Consider the following 17,178-nt stretch of genomic DNA (forward strand, 5'->3'; position numbering starts at 1 on the left):
TGTTAAGATAAAAAGGATTTATATTTCAAGATTTAAAGCATTATTAGATAATATTTCAGTAGCAAAACTGGCAACTTGAGAATGAAAAATAAGAAAATTCAAGATAATGTGACAAATTGTTGTTTGTTAATAAATCTCTAGGGGCGTATCATTCGAGGTACTTACCGGTTCCAAGCTATTATCACCACTTTTGAAATGATTCTTGGTGGCTGTCCAGAACTCAATGCAATTGAATGGCGGTGTGTTATTATTGATGAAGCACACAGGTTGAAGAATAAAAACTGCAAACTCCTGGAGGGACTCAAACTCATGAATCTTGTGAGTGGCTACATTTCATTTACTTGGTTTAATGAGATTTCTTTTCTGTTAGGAGAATACTACAATATATTATAAGGTTTTTTAGTTGTTAGACTTAAATAGTGTTTTTGTATGTGGGCAGTCTATGAAAGTTCTAGCATTCCACTGCTGATAGTTCTCTCAGTTTAAAGTGTACAATTTTCAGAAACATTTTCAGTATATTTTTGTGATATTGAAATGCAACTTGCAGAAACTGTAAACAGAACCTATTTCTACTAGAACTGTTTCCGATTGCCTACTTTATTTAGGATCAGATATTTAACTAATATAATATTTCTCATTTATATACAGTTGTATTCTTCAACTTCTTAGTATGCACAAATATTGACACGTTTAAAAAGAGCTGGATAATGATGTTGGTTATAATGTTTGTAGCTTACTTGCTTCAGATTTAAACAGTATAAAACCTTATACCCGAGACCATTGCCTGCTCTCCTGCAAGGTTCTAAAAGGAATTCCCTGCCACTGACCACTTATGTATAGTAATGCACAAATTACTAGCTGCATTATGGTAATTTCTGAGATTATCATTTTTGCTTTACCCTGAAGCACTGGTTATTGCCTGCTGTCAGAAGCACAATACTAGCTAGATGTACCAATTGTCTAATTTGATATTCTAATTTCTATTATATAGTTGAATAATTACTTAGAGAGAAGTGTGTTTGAATGTTAGAAAGAGGGGAAATAAACTGTATAACCATTCCTTTATTACTTGGCTGTAACGAGTATTTTTGTTCACCGATTATCAATGTAGTTTGAAGTTTATTAACATAGCGTCTTAGCCATAGGCCATTGCGCACATAATATTAATGTAAAGTTTTGAGAAATTCTGGTTCTCAAAAAGTTTGCTTACTGATTCTCTTTCTTTTGTTTATAAACATCAGATCTCTAGTGCTTGTGTACTGAAATCGATTAAAACATTTTGTGCTGTGTACATAAGGATTTCATGTGACCTCTTTCTTTCTATAGGAGCACAAAGTGCTATTGACAGGCACACCACTGCAGAACACAGTAGAAGAACTATTTAGCCTCCTTCATTTTCTTGAACCTTTGCGTTTTCCTGCTGAATCTACATTCATGCAGGAATTTGGGGACCTTAAAACAGAGGAGCAGGTACTACATATAAACAACTTCTTAACTTTCTAGTTGCAAAATACCAACATAAGTGAATAATTTGATGGTTCTTGTTTTTCTCTTTCATGGTATGATTTGTAAATGGGTTATCTTTAAATCCTTTCTGCCTCCATTGCCCTTTCAGTCAGTGCTAAAGTAATGTAGATAACTAAGTTACGATCAACCGTCACACATTAACTCTTCACAGGAGTATAATTTCACCAAACCATATTGATGATACAAGATGATAAAGAGAGGGATATCATACTCAAATTTTTAAGAAAGCCAAGAAAGTGTGTTTGGCATCACTAATTTGATGTACAGAACAAACATCTCTAAATAAAATATAACCTGTAAAGTTACTTTTACTGTTTGTTTGATGTTAAAGAATTATTTTTTCCTCTCAAATAACTAAATGTGTGGCTGTGATAAATAAAGGAGTGAGATTAATGGAAATCAAAGTTCTCTGTCTTTGAGACCAGGTTCTCTGCTGGCAAATGCTAACAGCTTCCTTTTTGTGATCAGATCACCTTAAAAATTAGTTCGGTAACTTATCTCTGAAAATGAGACTGTCCCTTCCAGGCAAATATTTCACGTAAATTTGGCAAATAGGTAATGTAGATTGTAAAATGATAAATTCTTTGTCACTTTTGAATACATTCCAGTAAATAATATATATATTTTATTCAGGTGCAAAAGCTACAGGCTATCCTGAAACCAATGATGCTGAGACGGTTGAAAGAAGATGTAGAGAAAAAGTTAGCTCCCAAAGAAGAAACTATAATTGAAGTAGAACTAACTAATATTCAGAAGAAATATTATCGGGCAATTTTGGAGAAGAACTTTGCATTCTTGTCAAAGGGAGCTGGCCAAGCTAATGTACCCAATTTAGTTAACACTATGATGGAACTCAGAAAGTGCTGCAATCACCCTTATCTTATCAAAGGTAAAAGATTATAAATTAAAAACTGACTTTTTTAGTTGACATACTTCCATTCTTGGTGTCACAGTTCAGTGTAACTGCACCTTTATTTCTCCTGTATAGTCTAGCAAGGGTACCCATTCTTAATTTTCTGGCTCCCAAGCAGTTGCTTCTCTTGACCAGAGACAAGCATCTCTCTCCCTCCTGACCATGTTATTTCTAGTCTGCACAGCTCTCTGCCTACACTGTGAATTCAGACTGCCTATGCAGGCCTGCTTTCCTTTTTTCCTCAAAGCCAGTAAACAATGTAGTAATGTAGTTACCCCACAGCTCTTTCAAAGCAAGTATGTTTATTGTTAAAATAAAAGCATTACAGAGAAAACATTAAAAACCATTCAATAATACTAATATAAGTTTACCAGAGATCATCTCAACTCCAACAAAGACTCTGGCCAGTGAACTGTCCTTCAAACCCCACCAAGGAGTTTTTCTGGGTTTGCAAATTCATAACTTCTTTTTCTCAAAATACAAACACTCGTTAATCTGAGAGTTTCGTCTTTAAACAGTTTTTGGGTCTTAGATCTATCTTCATGTAACAGGTGGTCAGCAGACAAAAGTTTCCTTCCTCTAGGTAAAGCTTCAAAGGCAGAGTTCTTGCATAGGTGGAGTAGGTTAATTTGTTTATCCGTCCTCCTAAAGATTTCCTGCGAAACCTACGTAACTAACAGTTCATTCTTATTTTAGCCAATTGTTGAAAAGAGTCCTCTGACACACATAGCACTTCCCAAGGTTTACATAATGATGTCTCCTAGAAAAGTTGCATACAATCCCACAATAATACATCACTGTATTAGAAATATAAATGGTTATCTCCTAAAATGCTTAAGTTAAACTTTATTGAATTACGTTGAATTCAGTAAGTTTTGTCCAGGATATTGCAAGAAATTGCCATATCTGTCACATTTGGCATAATGCTCTCTAAGTACTTTTATTTCAACTCTTATCATATTTTGATAAGAATTGTAATGTTTGGTCCTACTTTGAAATGTATTTTGATAAAAGTAAGTCATTACTTAAAGTTGTGCTTGTAACTGCATACTTACTTGAGGTCTGAACTTTGAACTTCTGTATTCAAATAATATGCACATAACATTTTGAGAATATTTTCCGAAGTGGAAATTTGATGTGGAAATGTTACATCTCTTTAAAATTTAGCCATATTAAGGAAGAATAGAAATCTAACTTCTAAACTTTGAGTGGTTCTTGCAAACAAATATGTCATGTATCTTAATGGTCATGTGGTTTGTACTCCTATTCATAAATCCCTTCAATTCATTATTTTCTCTACTTGTAAGAAAATACACCCTTGTACACTAAAGGTCTGTTTTACAATAAAGTGAAGGAAAATGGCATTTAAAATGTTTTTACAATTCTCAAATCCAGTTTCAAGTATAAGATTCAGATAGTTTGGCTTGTTTTTAGTTTGTTACAACATGCTTTTGGGGAAAAAAAATTAAAAAACAAACCAAGAATTTTCTTCAAGTAGTCCCTGTAGGTTCTCCACTTCAGGTGCTCATATACTTCTCGAGCCCTTGATCAGAAATTTTCAGTTAGCAGTGTCCTTTTGACTCTGTGCCTCCTTGGACCCGATACTTCTTCATGCTGGCTACTGAGGCTATTTAGGGGTGAACTGGTGAATAGCCCTCTGTTCCTTCTCAATTGCCTCAGCCTGAAATGGAGTCCTAGCACGTCCGCCTTGAGTGTGCCTTGGCCGTTCTAAATATTTCTGTAATGGTTAAGATAGGTTTCTATAGCTAATGGTTAGTTGTTAGTATTGTTATATTTAGTTAGCAAAGTAGTGAGAGGATTGTTTTACTCTGCTCCTTCCCCTTGGGGAGGCTTATTTTTTTGCTAGCAGGGCATGCCTGGCTTGCCATGTTTTAAAACATTGTCTCTCGTCGAGAAACTATACCTGTGAACGACAGACATGCTATGTGTCTGTTGCTTGGGAGCATCCCATGTCTTCCTGAAGTGCAACTTCTGCCTGGTTCTCAAGTCCAGGGTAAGGACAGATAGGGAGATAATACTGCTGATGATGGAATGTTTCTTTTGGCCAGTTTGAGTCAGGTCAGACCCCCTGCCCCCATATGTCTGTCTCTGGACAGATCCAGTGCCCCTTCTACCTCTGTACAGGCTTCTACTAAGAAAGGGAAGACTTTGGAGGATTCCTAAAAATGGAGCGCAGAACTTAAGGAGCCAGCTCTGAAAAAATCTAGGTCCCTGGCAAGAGCTACTTTCTCCGAAGCCTCAGTCTCTTGACTCAGTACCATTGAGTCAAAGGAAACCTGCTCCAGTACTGGCAGGGCCATAAAGTCCTGGAGCACAAAGAAGAGAGATGGCTCCAATAGGGCCTCTGTACCTCCTACCAACAAGGAGTGCAATGATATTCACTCATGTTTGGCACTGTCAAGTTCAGCCCAGCTGTCGATACCTGTGTGTTCAGCCCAGACATTGTACCCAGGCATGTCTTGGAAGAAACATTTTTTATGCATTTTCTCCAGCACTGCTGATACCAAGGGTGATGAACAAGATCAGACAGGACAAGAGTTATCCTTATAATGCCAACCTGGCTGAGACAAGCTTGGTACCCGTATCGGTTTCACCTATGTGTCCAACCATCGTTCAGGCTTCCATCCGTTCCTCATCTCTTATTACAGGATGTAGATTGTGTGCTTCATCTATTACTAGCAGTCTCTGCCTCAGGGTGTGGCTCCTCAATGGTTCATGGGGTTAGAATCCACCTGCTCTATGAAAGTACAACAGGTGTTACTGAATAATAGAAAAAGATCAACCCCGCATGAGTTACTTGCAGAAATAGAAGAGATTCTTCCATTGGTGTTGTCATTGCTGCCTCCTGTCTGATTCAGTGCCACTTTCAATCATCATGGATTATCTGTTGGATGTAAAGAAAGTGGGTTTTAAATTAGTTTGATTAAGGTCCATTTGGCCGCAATATCAGCCTTTCATTCTCTGATACAAGGATTCTCTATATTTGCTCATCTGGTATTGTGCAGGTTTACTAAGAGTTTGGGGTATCTCTGTCTGCAGAGAACCCTGCCCCAACTTGGGACCTCAACCTGTTACTCTGACTTTTATGAGACCTCCATTTGAACCAATGGCAACCTCTTCTCTGCCGCATTTATCTATGAAGAGGCCTTTTTAGTAGCTATCATGTAGGCCTGTAGGGTCAGGGAGATTGGAGCCTTGATGGCATGTCCCCTCCCCCACCTTACAGTGGTCTTTAAAGACCAGGTCTCTTTATGTCCAAACCCGTAAATCTTACTCAAGCTTCTATCAGAGTTCCACCTTAATCAACCTATTCATTTACCAGTGTTTTTTCCAAAGCCACATAGTTCTCTACAGGAATCCTTTTTACATACCCTGGATGTTAAAAGGGTATTACCTTCTGCTTAGATAGGACCAAGAAATTTAGGAAGTCACTTAGACTCTTCATTTATTTCACAGATAGATCCAGAGGTCCTTGATCTCTGCTTAGAGATTATTGAGATGGATATCTTTATATATTATAGCTTGTTATGATGCTGCAGGGGCTCATTTCTCCTCCAGAAGGTGTTAGCACATTCAACCAGATCACAAGTAACATCTGTGGCATTACTGAAGAAAGTATCTGAAATGTATAGAGCCGCTACATGGGTTTCAGTACATACGTTTTCAAAACATTACACCCTGATCCATTCCCTCAGATCCAATGTGGCACTTGGTTCTGCAGTAATGTCTTCAGTTTCAGACTATTCTGAAGCTCCCTCCTCCATCTGGGAATATTGCTCAGAAGTCACTTGAGCTGGAGCACCTATAGGGACCCTATTCGAAAAAGAGGTTCCTCACTCTGTATACTAATTGTGGTTCTTTGAGATATGACCCCTGTGGGTGCTCCACTATCTGTTCTCCTTTCCCTCTGCTTCGGACTGTTTCTTAAGGGTAGTTTGGGTGGAGAAGGAATTGACAGTGGTTTACCCACACCCTTATATAGCTTTGGTATCTGGCAAGAGGAGCTGCAGGGCACATGCACGGTGTGAACTGATACGGCTAGCTCAAAATCTCTGATCAAGTGCTTGAGAGGCACACACGCACCTGAAGTGATGCACCCATAGGAGGGCACATCTCAAAGAACCTCAGTTACTGCACAGAGTGAGTAATCTCTTCTTTTCCATACTCTTCTGACTTTTTAAAAAAACAAAATTCTGCTATCATTGGCTTTGTTTTAATCAATACTTACATTTGTATTGGTTATGAATGTTGTAGCTGTAAAACCTATAGGGCGAAAAGTTAGTTTTGTGTTAACACAATGTTTTAGGAGCCTTTTGTAAATTATTTTAATGGATATAATCAAATTTTCTCAGGTATAAGGCCAAATGCCGTTCCTTAATTCCATTCTCTGAAACAATGTGCCCAAATATTGTTAGGTTTTTTTGGTCATAAATAACTGTAAAAATGAATGTCTATTCATCCCAGGTGTAATTTTTTTGAAATCCATAGCCATCATACACCAAATATGAATTTGACCTGAAGAATTTAGGGCTACTCAGAAAGATAAATCATCAGGAGTGATTGTGTGCTCTGTCTCTTTAAGTCCTCTTTGCACCTTCTTGGTTTTGTACTATTCTGAAGGCCACTGTGGCCCTCCCTTTAACTTAGACAGCCCATTCCTGGCTTTGTATGGGTGTCTGAACTACCCAGAATTTCTGCTGCATGCCTCTCCTGACCCCAAATATGCCTTTATTGCTCCCAGCATGCCTCCTTGAAAAGGTTTAAAAACAAACAGTTTCTTTTGAGATTAGTCATACATATATATATATTACTTGACAGGTGCTGAAGAGAAAATCCTTGGGGAGTTCAGAGAAACATATATCCCAACTGCTCCTGATTTCCATCTACAAGCAATGATCCAGTCTGCTGGTAAATTGGTCCTCATTGATAAACTTCTTCCAAAAATGAAAGCAGGAGGCCATAAGGTGCTTATCTTCTCTCAGATGGTGCGCTGTCTTGACATCCTTGAAGACTATCTTATACATAAAAGGTAGAATACTACGTATTTCATAAACTCAGTAAGGTGTTCTCAATAGGGATGTCTTTTTTTTTTTTTATTAGTAACCAGGATAAATGATTGCAACCTACTAAAAAAAAATGCAAAGTTGGTACCATTCTAATATATAGCTAATATTTCACATGCATGCAAAAATATATTGGAAAGAATTTGGATTTCATATATTGTATAACCTTTATGATACCAGTTTTATTTAGGATCATAGTTGTAGGCTGGTTTTTTCATTCTTGCTGTACAAATTAGCAGTTACTCACTATCAGTATCTTGTATCAGTATCTTGATTTCAGTTCACATGACTAGTTTTAACTTTGTGATATTGTTTAAAAATATCTATAAAAAGATGTTTCTTGTTCCAAAAACAAATACATAGACTAGTGCAGCAACTGAACAGGTTGACTCTTCTTCTGAAAGCAATAGAGATGTGAACTTGTTTGGCTTTGCTCTTTCATTAGAATTGTCAGATTTAATACATGACAAAATGCTTGACACCAGGAGCATGGCGGAGTGACAAAATGTCTGTGGATTGTCTGCTATGCCATTTTATGGTTAATCAGAAAAGGGGAAAAATGCTTGTGAAGTTTTCTATTGACAATTAAATACAAATTTTGCAGCTTACTCTGCTTACCACACGCAGAGAAATTTTTCTGCAGTTTAAGGTGTGGGAGCAAAGATGTGACAGAGTACCCCAGAGTGTTTGTAATTATAAAAGTTAAGAAAGGAGTGATAATTTAAATGTAGGTTTTTCATTTTGTCAACTTTCCTTAAGGAAATCATAGCTTCTCCGGTGCTTCATGAAAGCCTTTTTGGGTATGGTGACTATATTCCTGTTCCAACATGCTTGGTCTTGAGAGATTAATAGAACAATATCATTAGTTTAGAATTTAATAGAAATTGATCATATTACATTTAGGCTAATGTTTAACACTTTGCAAAAAAAAGTAATCTAATCAAATATAAACTAGACTAAACTTGGCTGAAAAGAGACTAATTTTTAGAAGGAATACTTGCTAGCAATCCAAATACTGGTTTGTTCAGTGACAGTTACATTGCTTTATACTGATGATCCAATAACACCATGTGTTATGAGACAATTTGGGATATTATAGTACGAAACCACAGTATGTTCTAATTTGTGTTGCCTTTGTGACCTCTGTTAGTGATCCCACAATAGCATGTTACAAATGTGCAATTTTTAGTACTGGTCTTTATCTTATGACCTTTCTGATACTACCAAATGCATATTCCACTTGTGGGTGATTGGTTCTTGATTTCTTCTCATTCCTGTTTTAAAGCATCTTAGTGTATAACATCAGATTTTTTTTCTGAAAAATATGAACTTTATTCCAGTTGCCAACTACCTAATCGAGACTCACCGATGGGGGGAAGGCAAAGGGGACAATTGCCCAGGGGCCCGGCAATTTAAAAGGGCCTGTGGCCCTGTCCACACTCTACCCCAGACCCTGCCCAGGCTCTCTCCCCCACTCCTGTTTGGCCTCCCTGCTGTTGCTCACCGCTTGTGTCCCTCCTCTTCTCCCTCGCTTGCCCACTTCCCCCTGCTTTTCATCACATCCTGCTCAGCATCCCCTCTTCTCCCCCAGTCCCCGCAGCTCTCGCTTGCTGACTGGGGGAAGGGGAAGTATGGAAGAGAAGAGGGGGACCGAGCAAGATGGGGGGAGGGATGTGGCGGTGAGCAGGGGATGGGGCGGGGCCTAGGGTGGAGCGGGGGTGGACTGTGGGTGTAAGTGGTGGGACAGGATTGTTCTACCCTGGGGCTCAGAATTGCTGTTGGTGGGCCTGACCTCATCTCACTGTGTGGGAAACTTGATCACACTTTGAAATGTGATGAACAGCTCTGGAGGAAGTAGGGAGCATGTGCCTGGGAACATGGGTATGGGGCCAGCCAGAGGGAAATGGGAGCTGACTACCCCAGTGTTATCCCCTTCATTAATTTAAACTTCTGCCCAGGTCTTTCAGACCCAGACCCAATTAGCTATTCAACTCTCCCTCCCTTTAATTGTAGTAAAGAAACTCTGTTTTTAGGATGCTGCAAGTCTGGTTAATCACACGTTTTGGTGTGGAGGGAGTTTTTCCTATTACGGCAAATTGTCAGAGGCCTGATGGTTTGTTTTTTTTTCCACCTTCCTTGCAGCATCAGAGGTGCGCACAGTTCAATGAAATAGGAGTCAATATAGTCATTTGTAGGAATGTTTAATTTGTCACAACTTGCTGCCAGTATCCTGTATGGATAAAGGCCAAATGACCAGCTCCCACAAGTAAGAGAGACATGGGATTTCACTGGTGGACCTCATGTCTATGGGAGAAGGAAAGACCTGAAGGTTTTGCAGACCGAGATTTGACTTTTGGTGTCCTTTCTGGGAGGGTTGGCTAAGTTACAGGTTATATGATGCGTGCTCTGTAACCCCCTACTTAGATTAAATTAAATGCCTGGTACATGCAAGTCAGGGAAGACAGAATATCTTCCCAGTGTTACAGTAAGAAAATTGCAGCCTTCCACATAACATTTGGATTAAAATTTTGGATAGGATTAAAATTCAAAATGATCTAGACAAACGGGAGAAACAATCTGAAGTAAATAAGATGAAATTCAATAAGGACAAATGCAAAGTATTCCACTGAGTACTCCAATTGAACACATACAAAATGAGAAATAACTGCCTAAAAAGGAGTACTGGAGAAAGGGACCTGGGGGTCATAGTGGATCACAAGCTAAATACGAGTTAACCATGTAACACTTTTTGGGGGGGGGGGGGGAGAAAACATCATTCTGGGATGTATTAGCCAGATTGTTGTAAGGAAGACACGAGAAGTAAATTCTTCTACTCTACTCCACGTAGATTAGGCCACAGCTGGAGCATGTGTCCACTTCTGAACATTGCATTTCAGGAAAGATGTAGACAAATTGGAGCAAGTCCAGAGAAAAGCAACAAAAATGATTAAAGGTCTAGAAAGCATGACCTATGAGGCAAGATTGAAAAAACTGGGTTTGTTTAGTCTGGAGAAGAGAAGACTAAGGTGGGGACATTACAGTTTTCAAGTATATAAAAGGTTGTTACAAGGAGGAGAGAGAATTTTCTCATTAGTCTCTGAAGATAGGACAAGAAGCAATGGGCTTAAATTGTAGCAAGGGCAGTTTAGGCTGGACATTAGGAAAATCTTCCTACATGTCAGGGTGGCTAAGCACTGGAATAAGTCGCCTATGGAGGTTGTGGAATCTCCATTGTTGATGATGATTTTTAAGAGCAGGTTAGGCAAACGCCTGTCAGAGGTGGCCTAGAATCTAGATAATACTTAGTCCTGCCCTTGAGAGCAGGGGACTGGACCAGAAGACCTCTCGAGGTCCCTTCCAATCCTATGACTCTAAATCCATCCCTGTGTCTGTTTTCATTTTCCTGTGTGTCCAGATCAGTGCTGTTCATGAGAGATAAGTAGAAAGCAAAGTTAACTTTTTTTTGCATTGTAAATAACAAATAGGCAACAGTGCTTTTGTAATTCCTGTTTTTCTAAATAAGAATCCTCTGTAATGGGTTTGTGGTTTTTGGATTTCTTTTGCATTTTCTAGGTACTTATATGAAAGAATTGATGGGAGAGTGAGAGGAAACCTGAGGCAAGCTGCTATTGATCGATTTAGCAAACCAGACTCTGATCGGTTTGTGTTTCTACTGTGTACCAGAGCTGGTGGATTGGGCATTAATTTGACTGCAGCTGATACATGTATAATTTTTGATTCTGACTGGAATCCTCAGAATGATCTCCAGGTAAATCCATTTGAGGTTATAACTGGAGCATAAAAAGACAATTATTTTTGGTGTAAGTTTTGGTGTAACTTCAGTATATTTCATATATTCAATATATATTTGGTGTAACTTCAATACCCACAGTTCTAAAACACTATATTTACTTTTGAACGTAGATCATTGTAACTTTTCACTTTTTGATGAAATCTCTGTATATGAATAATTTACAGTACATTTCCATATATAAAAATACATTAGAAAGTATTTATCAACAAAGGAAAACTTTATATTGTAAATTTTACTAATGAAGAATATAACAGAACTTTTTTAGAAAAATAGGATTACAGTATACAAACAGAAGATCAACTGTTTTTGGCTGGGCTTTCTCTTTCATAATCACAGCTGTTTTTCTATCCCACTCTCCATAATTGTATTGAAATCCAAATATAAATTATGTAATGGTTTCTCCTTTAATTGTTCCTGTTTCTCCCCCCAAAAGCTTAAAATAGACCTTTTCTATATTAATTTAATAAAATTAGTTCTCTGCTTAAAAATCATAATAGATTTGCAATATATAAAATACTTCAACACTGAGTAAGATTATAAAACTCAAGGTTTTGAGGATGTCAGTACACAGTGGGGACAGATTTTACTCACATGCACTGATTAATTGAATAAATGTTAATGGAGCTGCTCTGGATTTGCAGTAGTAGGACTAGAGAAGAATTTGGGCCTATGCTAAGGTTCAGTTACTTCTGTTATGTTCATAGTATTAGAGAGGGAATGGGAATGTCTTTCAAAAACTATCCACAACTAGTAGACACACAAGAAATTGCAGTGGAAAGCCAGTGGCTAGTCATAATCTGTGCAGAAAAATTGCGTAGTGTAAATAATAGAGAAAAGTTAATGTATGTGAACTGACATTGAAAGTGAAGAAGTAGATGTAATCATGGAAGTATAATTTGAGGTATTGCATATAAGAACGGGGAAAAAAGTATTTCCTTAGTTACGTGATGCTCTTTAGATTACAACTGGGAGATTTGAAATAACAAAGTTCAGAAAACTGAGGTTATCTGCTAAGGACATAGGAGATGATTCTGTTATATAAGTAGATAAAAGGATAATGCAAAGATGGAGAGATTTCTCATCACTTATTAAAACTAGAAATAATTTATTTAAAATTGAAACTAGAAACATTCGTCTTAGAGTAGCACAAAAATGTTTCAATTGTAAGATCAACTCGAAAATGGACTAAATTTAAGGAAGAGAAGTGGAATCAAAATCATAGAAATCCTCAAGTGACTTTTTGTCTAGCATCTTACTGGAATGCTGTGGAGAGATTGGTATTGTGGAAAATACATTCTCACACAGGATTCATTTATCATGCGACTTGGACCACTTCACCTGCATTCTACCTATTAATTCAGCTTTCCAAGATTACTTCTAACATTCCAAACCACTGCTGTATTTTTACAACTTCCATTTTAAAACTCTGATGTGTTTTCAAGTTGACTGTCTCCCTTTATGATTACTTTGTAGCATGGCAGATTTCTTAGAAGAAGGAATATATCTTGCTCCTAGACAGAAATCTAATTTTATTTTTGTTCCCTCTTTCAAAGGCCCAAGCCCGTTGCCACAGGATTGGTCAGAACAAAGCAGTAAAAGTCTACAGATTGATAACTCGTAACTCATATGAGCGAGAGATGTTTGACCGAGCAAGTCTGAAGTTGGGTTTGGATAAAGCTGTCTTACAGAGCATGAGTGGAAGAGAAAATAGTGTTGGTGGCGTATGTAGACTTTTTGTTCCTGGGCAGAATAACTACCATTTTTAAAGCTACTTTTGTAATTGCAAGGGAACAGCTTAATTAATTTTAACTTTTTTCTTAAGTTTTTTTATTTTATTGTGTGCATAGCTATGTGATGCTTTCTGATGAATGCAGAGATGAACATTTGAAAATGTCTTTAATAGTTTTGCCACAATTTTGCTTTGAACTCTTAAGCTACGTACACCATCTTTCCTTGTTACATCAAGGAAATTATCTACCCTGAGGTTTATCTGAAAGAGTAAAATATTTTGCTTACTATATTATAGGCTTTATTTATTTTATCTTATTTTTAAAGATTATGCCAAACCAGGAACCTAGAATCATAGGATATTATGCTTCAAAGTGTTCCATTGTTAGTTAAAAATTCTGCATGACAGTGAGACAGGGTTCTTTATATCATTCCCTAGACATCTTTCCATTTGTATGGAAGAAGGCAGGATTATATTAGCGCCACAATCAAATTTTGATAAACCATAGTTTGGTATTTTTTATATTACATGGGATTTTTCTTAAAATAATGTAGGTGGAGTAAAATTCTTCTCCACTTTTTTATTATGTTCTTCTATAAGCTGTAGCCTTAATACACGAAGAGTTAACTGAGTGATACTGGTGATCTTATACCTCTTTAGATATTGATTAAGCTAGTGCACAAAATTATTTTTTCCTCCAAGTCCCACGTTAATCATTACATTCAATTCATCAGGGTACTTACTAGGTGCCCAAATGTAGAAGCAAGGGTACACAAAACATTATATTTATTTATATAGATTTAATATAATTGTATGTTTTATTGTTTTTAACTGTAAAGGTAGATACTAAACTACAAATCTGGAAGGTTAACGTAATTATAGAGGTATTGTTTATTGAAGTAGGTAGAAAAAATACTGCACATATGCTTTTGTGAATTTTTCATCAATTTTTACAACAAAACAAAAATACCTTAAATTATTTGTACAGATCCAACAACTTTCAAAAAAAGAAATAGAAGACCTGCTTCGAAGAGGTGCCTATGGCGCTATTATGGATGAAGAGGATGAGGGCTCTAAATTCTGTGAAGAAGACATTGACCAAATCTTGCAGCGTCGTACGAAAACTATCACAATTGAATCCGAAGGAAGGGGTTCAACATTTGCCAAGGTTCAGTAGCAGCAAATTGTTTTCCATTTGATCATGTTACTCTGCCTTTTATTTAAGAAAGCTCTTATTGTTGCTTAGATTCAGAATGTGCAGAACTTCGTGTCACTGAAGAATTTCGTGGCATTGTTTGTTTTTAAATATGAGACCCACGTTGCATCCATTCTTTTGCACGCACACACGTCTGTCTACTTTACCTTTTGTGCATGTACCCAAGAGAGATTTTGCATTGCTGATGTCGCTAGAGAGATATCTATATGGACATGTGCACATGGAAAATCCCTGATTGGCATGGTATACGTTGAGTAAATTGCATGCTCCAAAGGATGTGATCAAGTGCAGGCAAAACAATAGCTATGTACTTGTGGTGGTGCTTTTTTTTAAAAATCAGGACCAGTATACTTTTTGATGTAGCTGATGTAGCTTTGCTTTCCTTTATTCATACATTAAGCACATAACCTAAGACACAGTAATAAAGGTATAAAGCACACATGAGCAAATAAATGTTGAATGGGATTAAAGAAAAACTGTCAGGTTTATCATGGAAATGCAGAAGCATCTCCTTATCCATGATGTTTTCTTGTTAGATGTTTGAAAAGCAAAGCAAGGATGGTTGTACAGGAGAGGAAATGAAGAGCTATAAAATGTCAGAGAAGAAAATGCGGGTGTGTGACAAGCAGAGAATTTGGGAAATACTTCCATACTAATTTCTTCTTGGTGCATTTAAGACAGAAACTGGAGTATACTCAGAGCACTATGGGCAAGGGCCATGCTTGAGCTATTTTATGGCTACTTCTAATTGTATTCATCTGAACCTCTTTATTGAAAATGCTTCCCTTGAAGAAAACTTTAAAGCATTTTTTGATGGCAAAAATGAATACAAACCATGTGAATTATGTGGAGTTGTAAACTTTCTCAAGCTGCTTAGGCCACTGATATCTAACACTCATTACAGCAGACATAAATGGCAGAAGTAAAAAGAACAAAAAAGAGTGAGGAGGACAGAAAAACTTAGCTTTCTATGCCTCTCAGAATACATGCATTATATTGATTGTAATCTTACTGACTGTGGAGTTGTTTCTCTTGTGAAAACTAGTCTTAGGAAAGAAGAATCAGGAAGCTTAATGCTATTATCATATCTTTTTTTATGGGAACAACCAAAAAGTATTTTAATATTTAATTTACCTTTTCTTCCCATGCCAGTGTTATTTTCGTGTCTGTCTTTGAAATTAAACTGTCCCTAAATCTCTAGTTTAAATGAATAGGTGCTGGAAGTCAGAACATTCCCTTAGGAGATTTCATTTAAGTGGAATACTTTATGTAAGATGAAATCCCTAATTAGTGATGTGCCCTCTTCAGAGAGTTCTTCTTTCCGTTCTACTAAATTAGTCAGAGAAATTAAAAGCAGCAAAAACTTCCTAGGATCATCAAGTCCTTCCTGCCAGTGCTGAATAGTTCCTTATGTTAAAATTTTTAGTGTGCTGCCTTTCCTGCTTTAAAAGTTATGAGGAAGTACACTTATGAACATTCCACTCAAGGTCTTCCGTGAAGGTTCAGGTTATTTATATATATTGAGGGATGATTGTGGACTCATAGTCATGTAGTCTTCTTTTTACAAAATTGACAAGTTACAAACTCTAATGACTTATTCATTTTACATAAAAATATAAAGATTTAGGTTCTGCTCCTGCAGTGAACTCCATTCAGGTGAAACCCTATCCCCAAATGGAGCTAACTGCAAAATCAGTGCTAACTGCAAAATCAGAGCCTTAGTTGGATTTTGCATACATATTTAAAATTCTATCCTGCCTATAATTTTCCCTTTGCTGTAATATACATGCCAGTAAGGCCTGGCTGTATGTATTGTGTGTCTTAAGTTACATGACACACAGAATAAATAAGCTTTTTCAAAAAGTCAGTCCAACTTTTTTTTAATATTCCATTAGCTCAGTCTGCCTCTCATCTGAATCATATCAAATGGCTATATTCCTGGATTCTCGCTATTTTTCTTTGGCAATGACACTGGAAGTTTATGTAGAGGCACATCATGACGTATCAGTGTCATTACGTTGATATCTCTTTGACGATCACATGGAATTGGAACACTATATAATTAATACTATATAATTTTTACCAAACATAATTATTAATTAGACATGATTGCTGGACAGGTGTGGATTCAAATGATCTTTGTGAGATTTCTTTTCAAAATGAAAGGTTCAGGTCTCTCATTTTCTTTCCTCTAATCAGATGGCATGTTTTTAGTCAAGGATAGACTGCTGTTGGTTGTTTAGATGGTTTGCTTTTTTTAATGTCTTCTAGAGGATGCTGTCCATCACTTTCTTCTACATGAGAATATTTTTGCTGCTGCTGTTCTGTCAGTATTAATTAAATGTTCTGATCCCTTTGAGGAACTGGGAGTATCTTCTTAATGGAGAAAGTCTTTTAACTCTGCAAGCTCAGAGTTGGCATGTACATTTTTAGCAACATTTTTAGAGCAAAAATCAATAATAAGCCTCAAATATTCTTCTCAGCAATTTATATCTTGCTCACCTAACAATCCCTGGCAGTGAGGATGTATTCGCTTAGTACTTTTAGTCAGTACCAAATGGAAGGAGGAATTTACAATACATTGTTAGCATCTCTTCTCTGCTTGTTAGCTGCCTCTTTAATTTTCTATAAATTTACGGGACTTTGAAGCATTGTTAATGCACACATTGAACATGAGGGGCTTAATATTTAAAAATAATAATTTGGTGCATATTTAACATAATCATTCTGGATTACTTTATGCCATTAATGGCATATGATGTTCTTTTGTTGTAGGCTAGTTTCGTTGCATCTGGAAATAGGACTGATATTTCATTAGATGATCCCAACTTCTGGCAGAAATGGGCCAAAAAAGCAGAAATAGATATAGATGCCATCAGTGGTCGAGTAAGTATT

The 17,178-nt window shown here is 37.0% G+C and overlaps 1 protein-coding gene across 9 annotated transcripts in view; it reads left to right on the forward strand.

The window, feature by feature from the left end:
- The window catches only part of CHD9 (chromodomain helicase DNA binding protein 9), a 185,573-nt gene that overhangs the window by 105,541 nt on the left and 62,854 nt on the right, over window positions 1-17,178 (forward strand). For all 9 annotated transcript variants that reach the window (XM_067550971.1, XM_067551008.1, XM_067551017.1 and 6 more), the window contains 8 exons: window positions 142-318; window positions 1,327-1,470; window positions 2,161-2,416; window positions 7,280-7,490; window positions 11,098-11,293; window positions 12,892-13,059; window positions 14,056-14,235; window positions 17,059-17,169. In XM_067550971.1, coding sequence (XP_067407072.1) covers window positions 142-318; window positions 1,327-1,470; window positions 2,161-2,416; window positions 7,280-7,490; window positions 11,098-11,293; window positions 12,892-13,059; window positions 14,056-14,235; window positions 17,059-17,169 — 1,443 coding nt within the window. The remainder of the gene's footprint in view (window positions 1-141; window positions 319-1,326; window positions 1,471-2,160; window positions 2,417-7,279; window positions 7,491-11,097; window positions 11,294-12,891; window positions 13,060-14,055; window positions 14,236-17,058; window positions 17,170-17,178) is intronic.

This window comes from Emydura macquarii, unplaced genomic scaffold (assembly GCF_026122565.2).
Source record: "Emydura macquarii macquarii isolate MOO-44397 ecotype Brisbane River unplaced genomic scaffold, CSIRO-AGI_Emac_v2 contig_295, whole genome shotgun sequence".
NCBI classification, from domain to species: domain Eukaryota; kingdom Metazoa; phylum Chordata; order Testudines; family Chelidae; genus Emydura; species Emydura macquarii.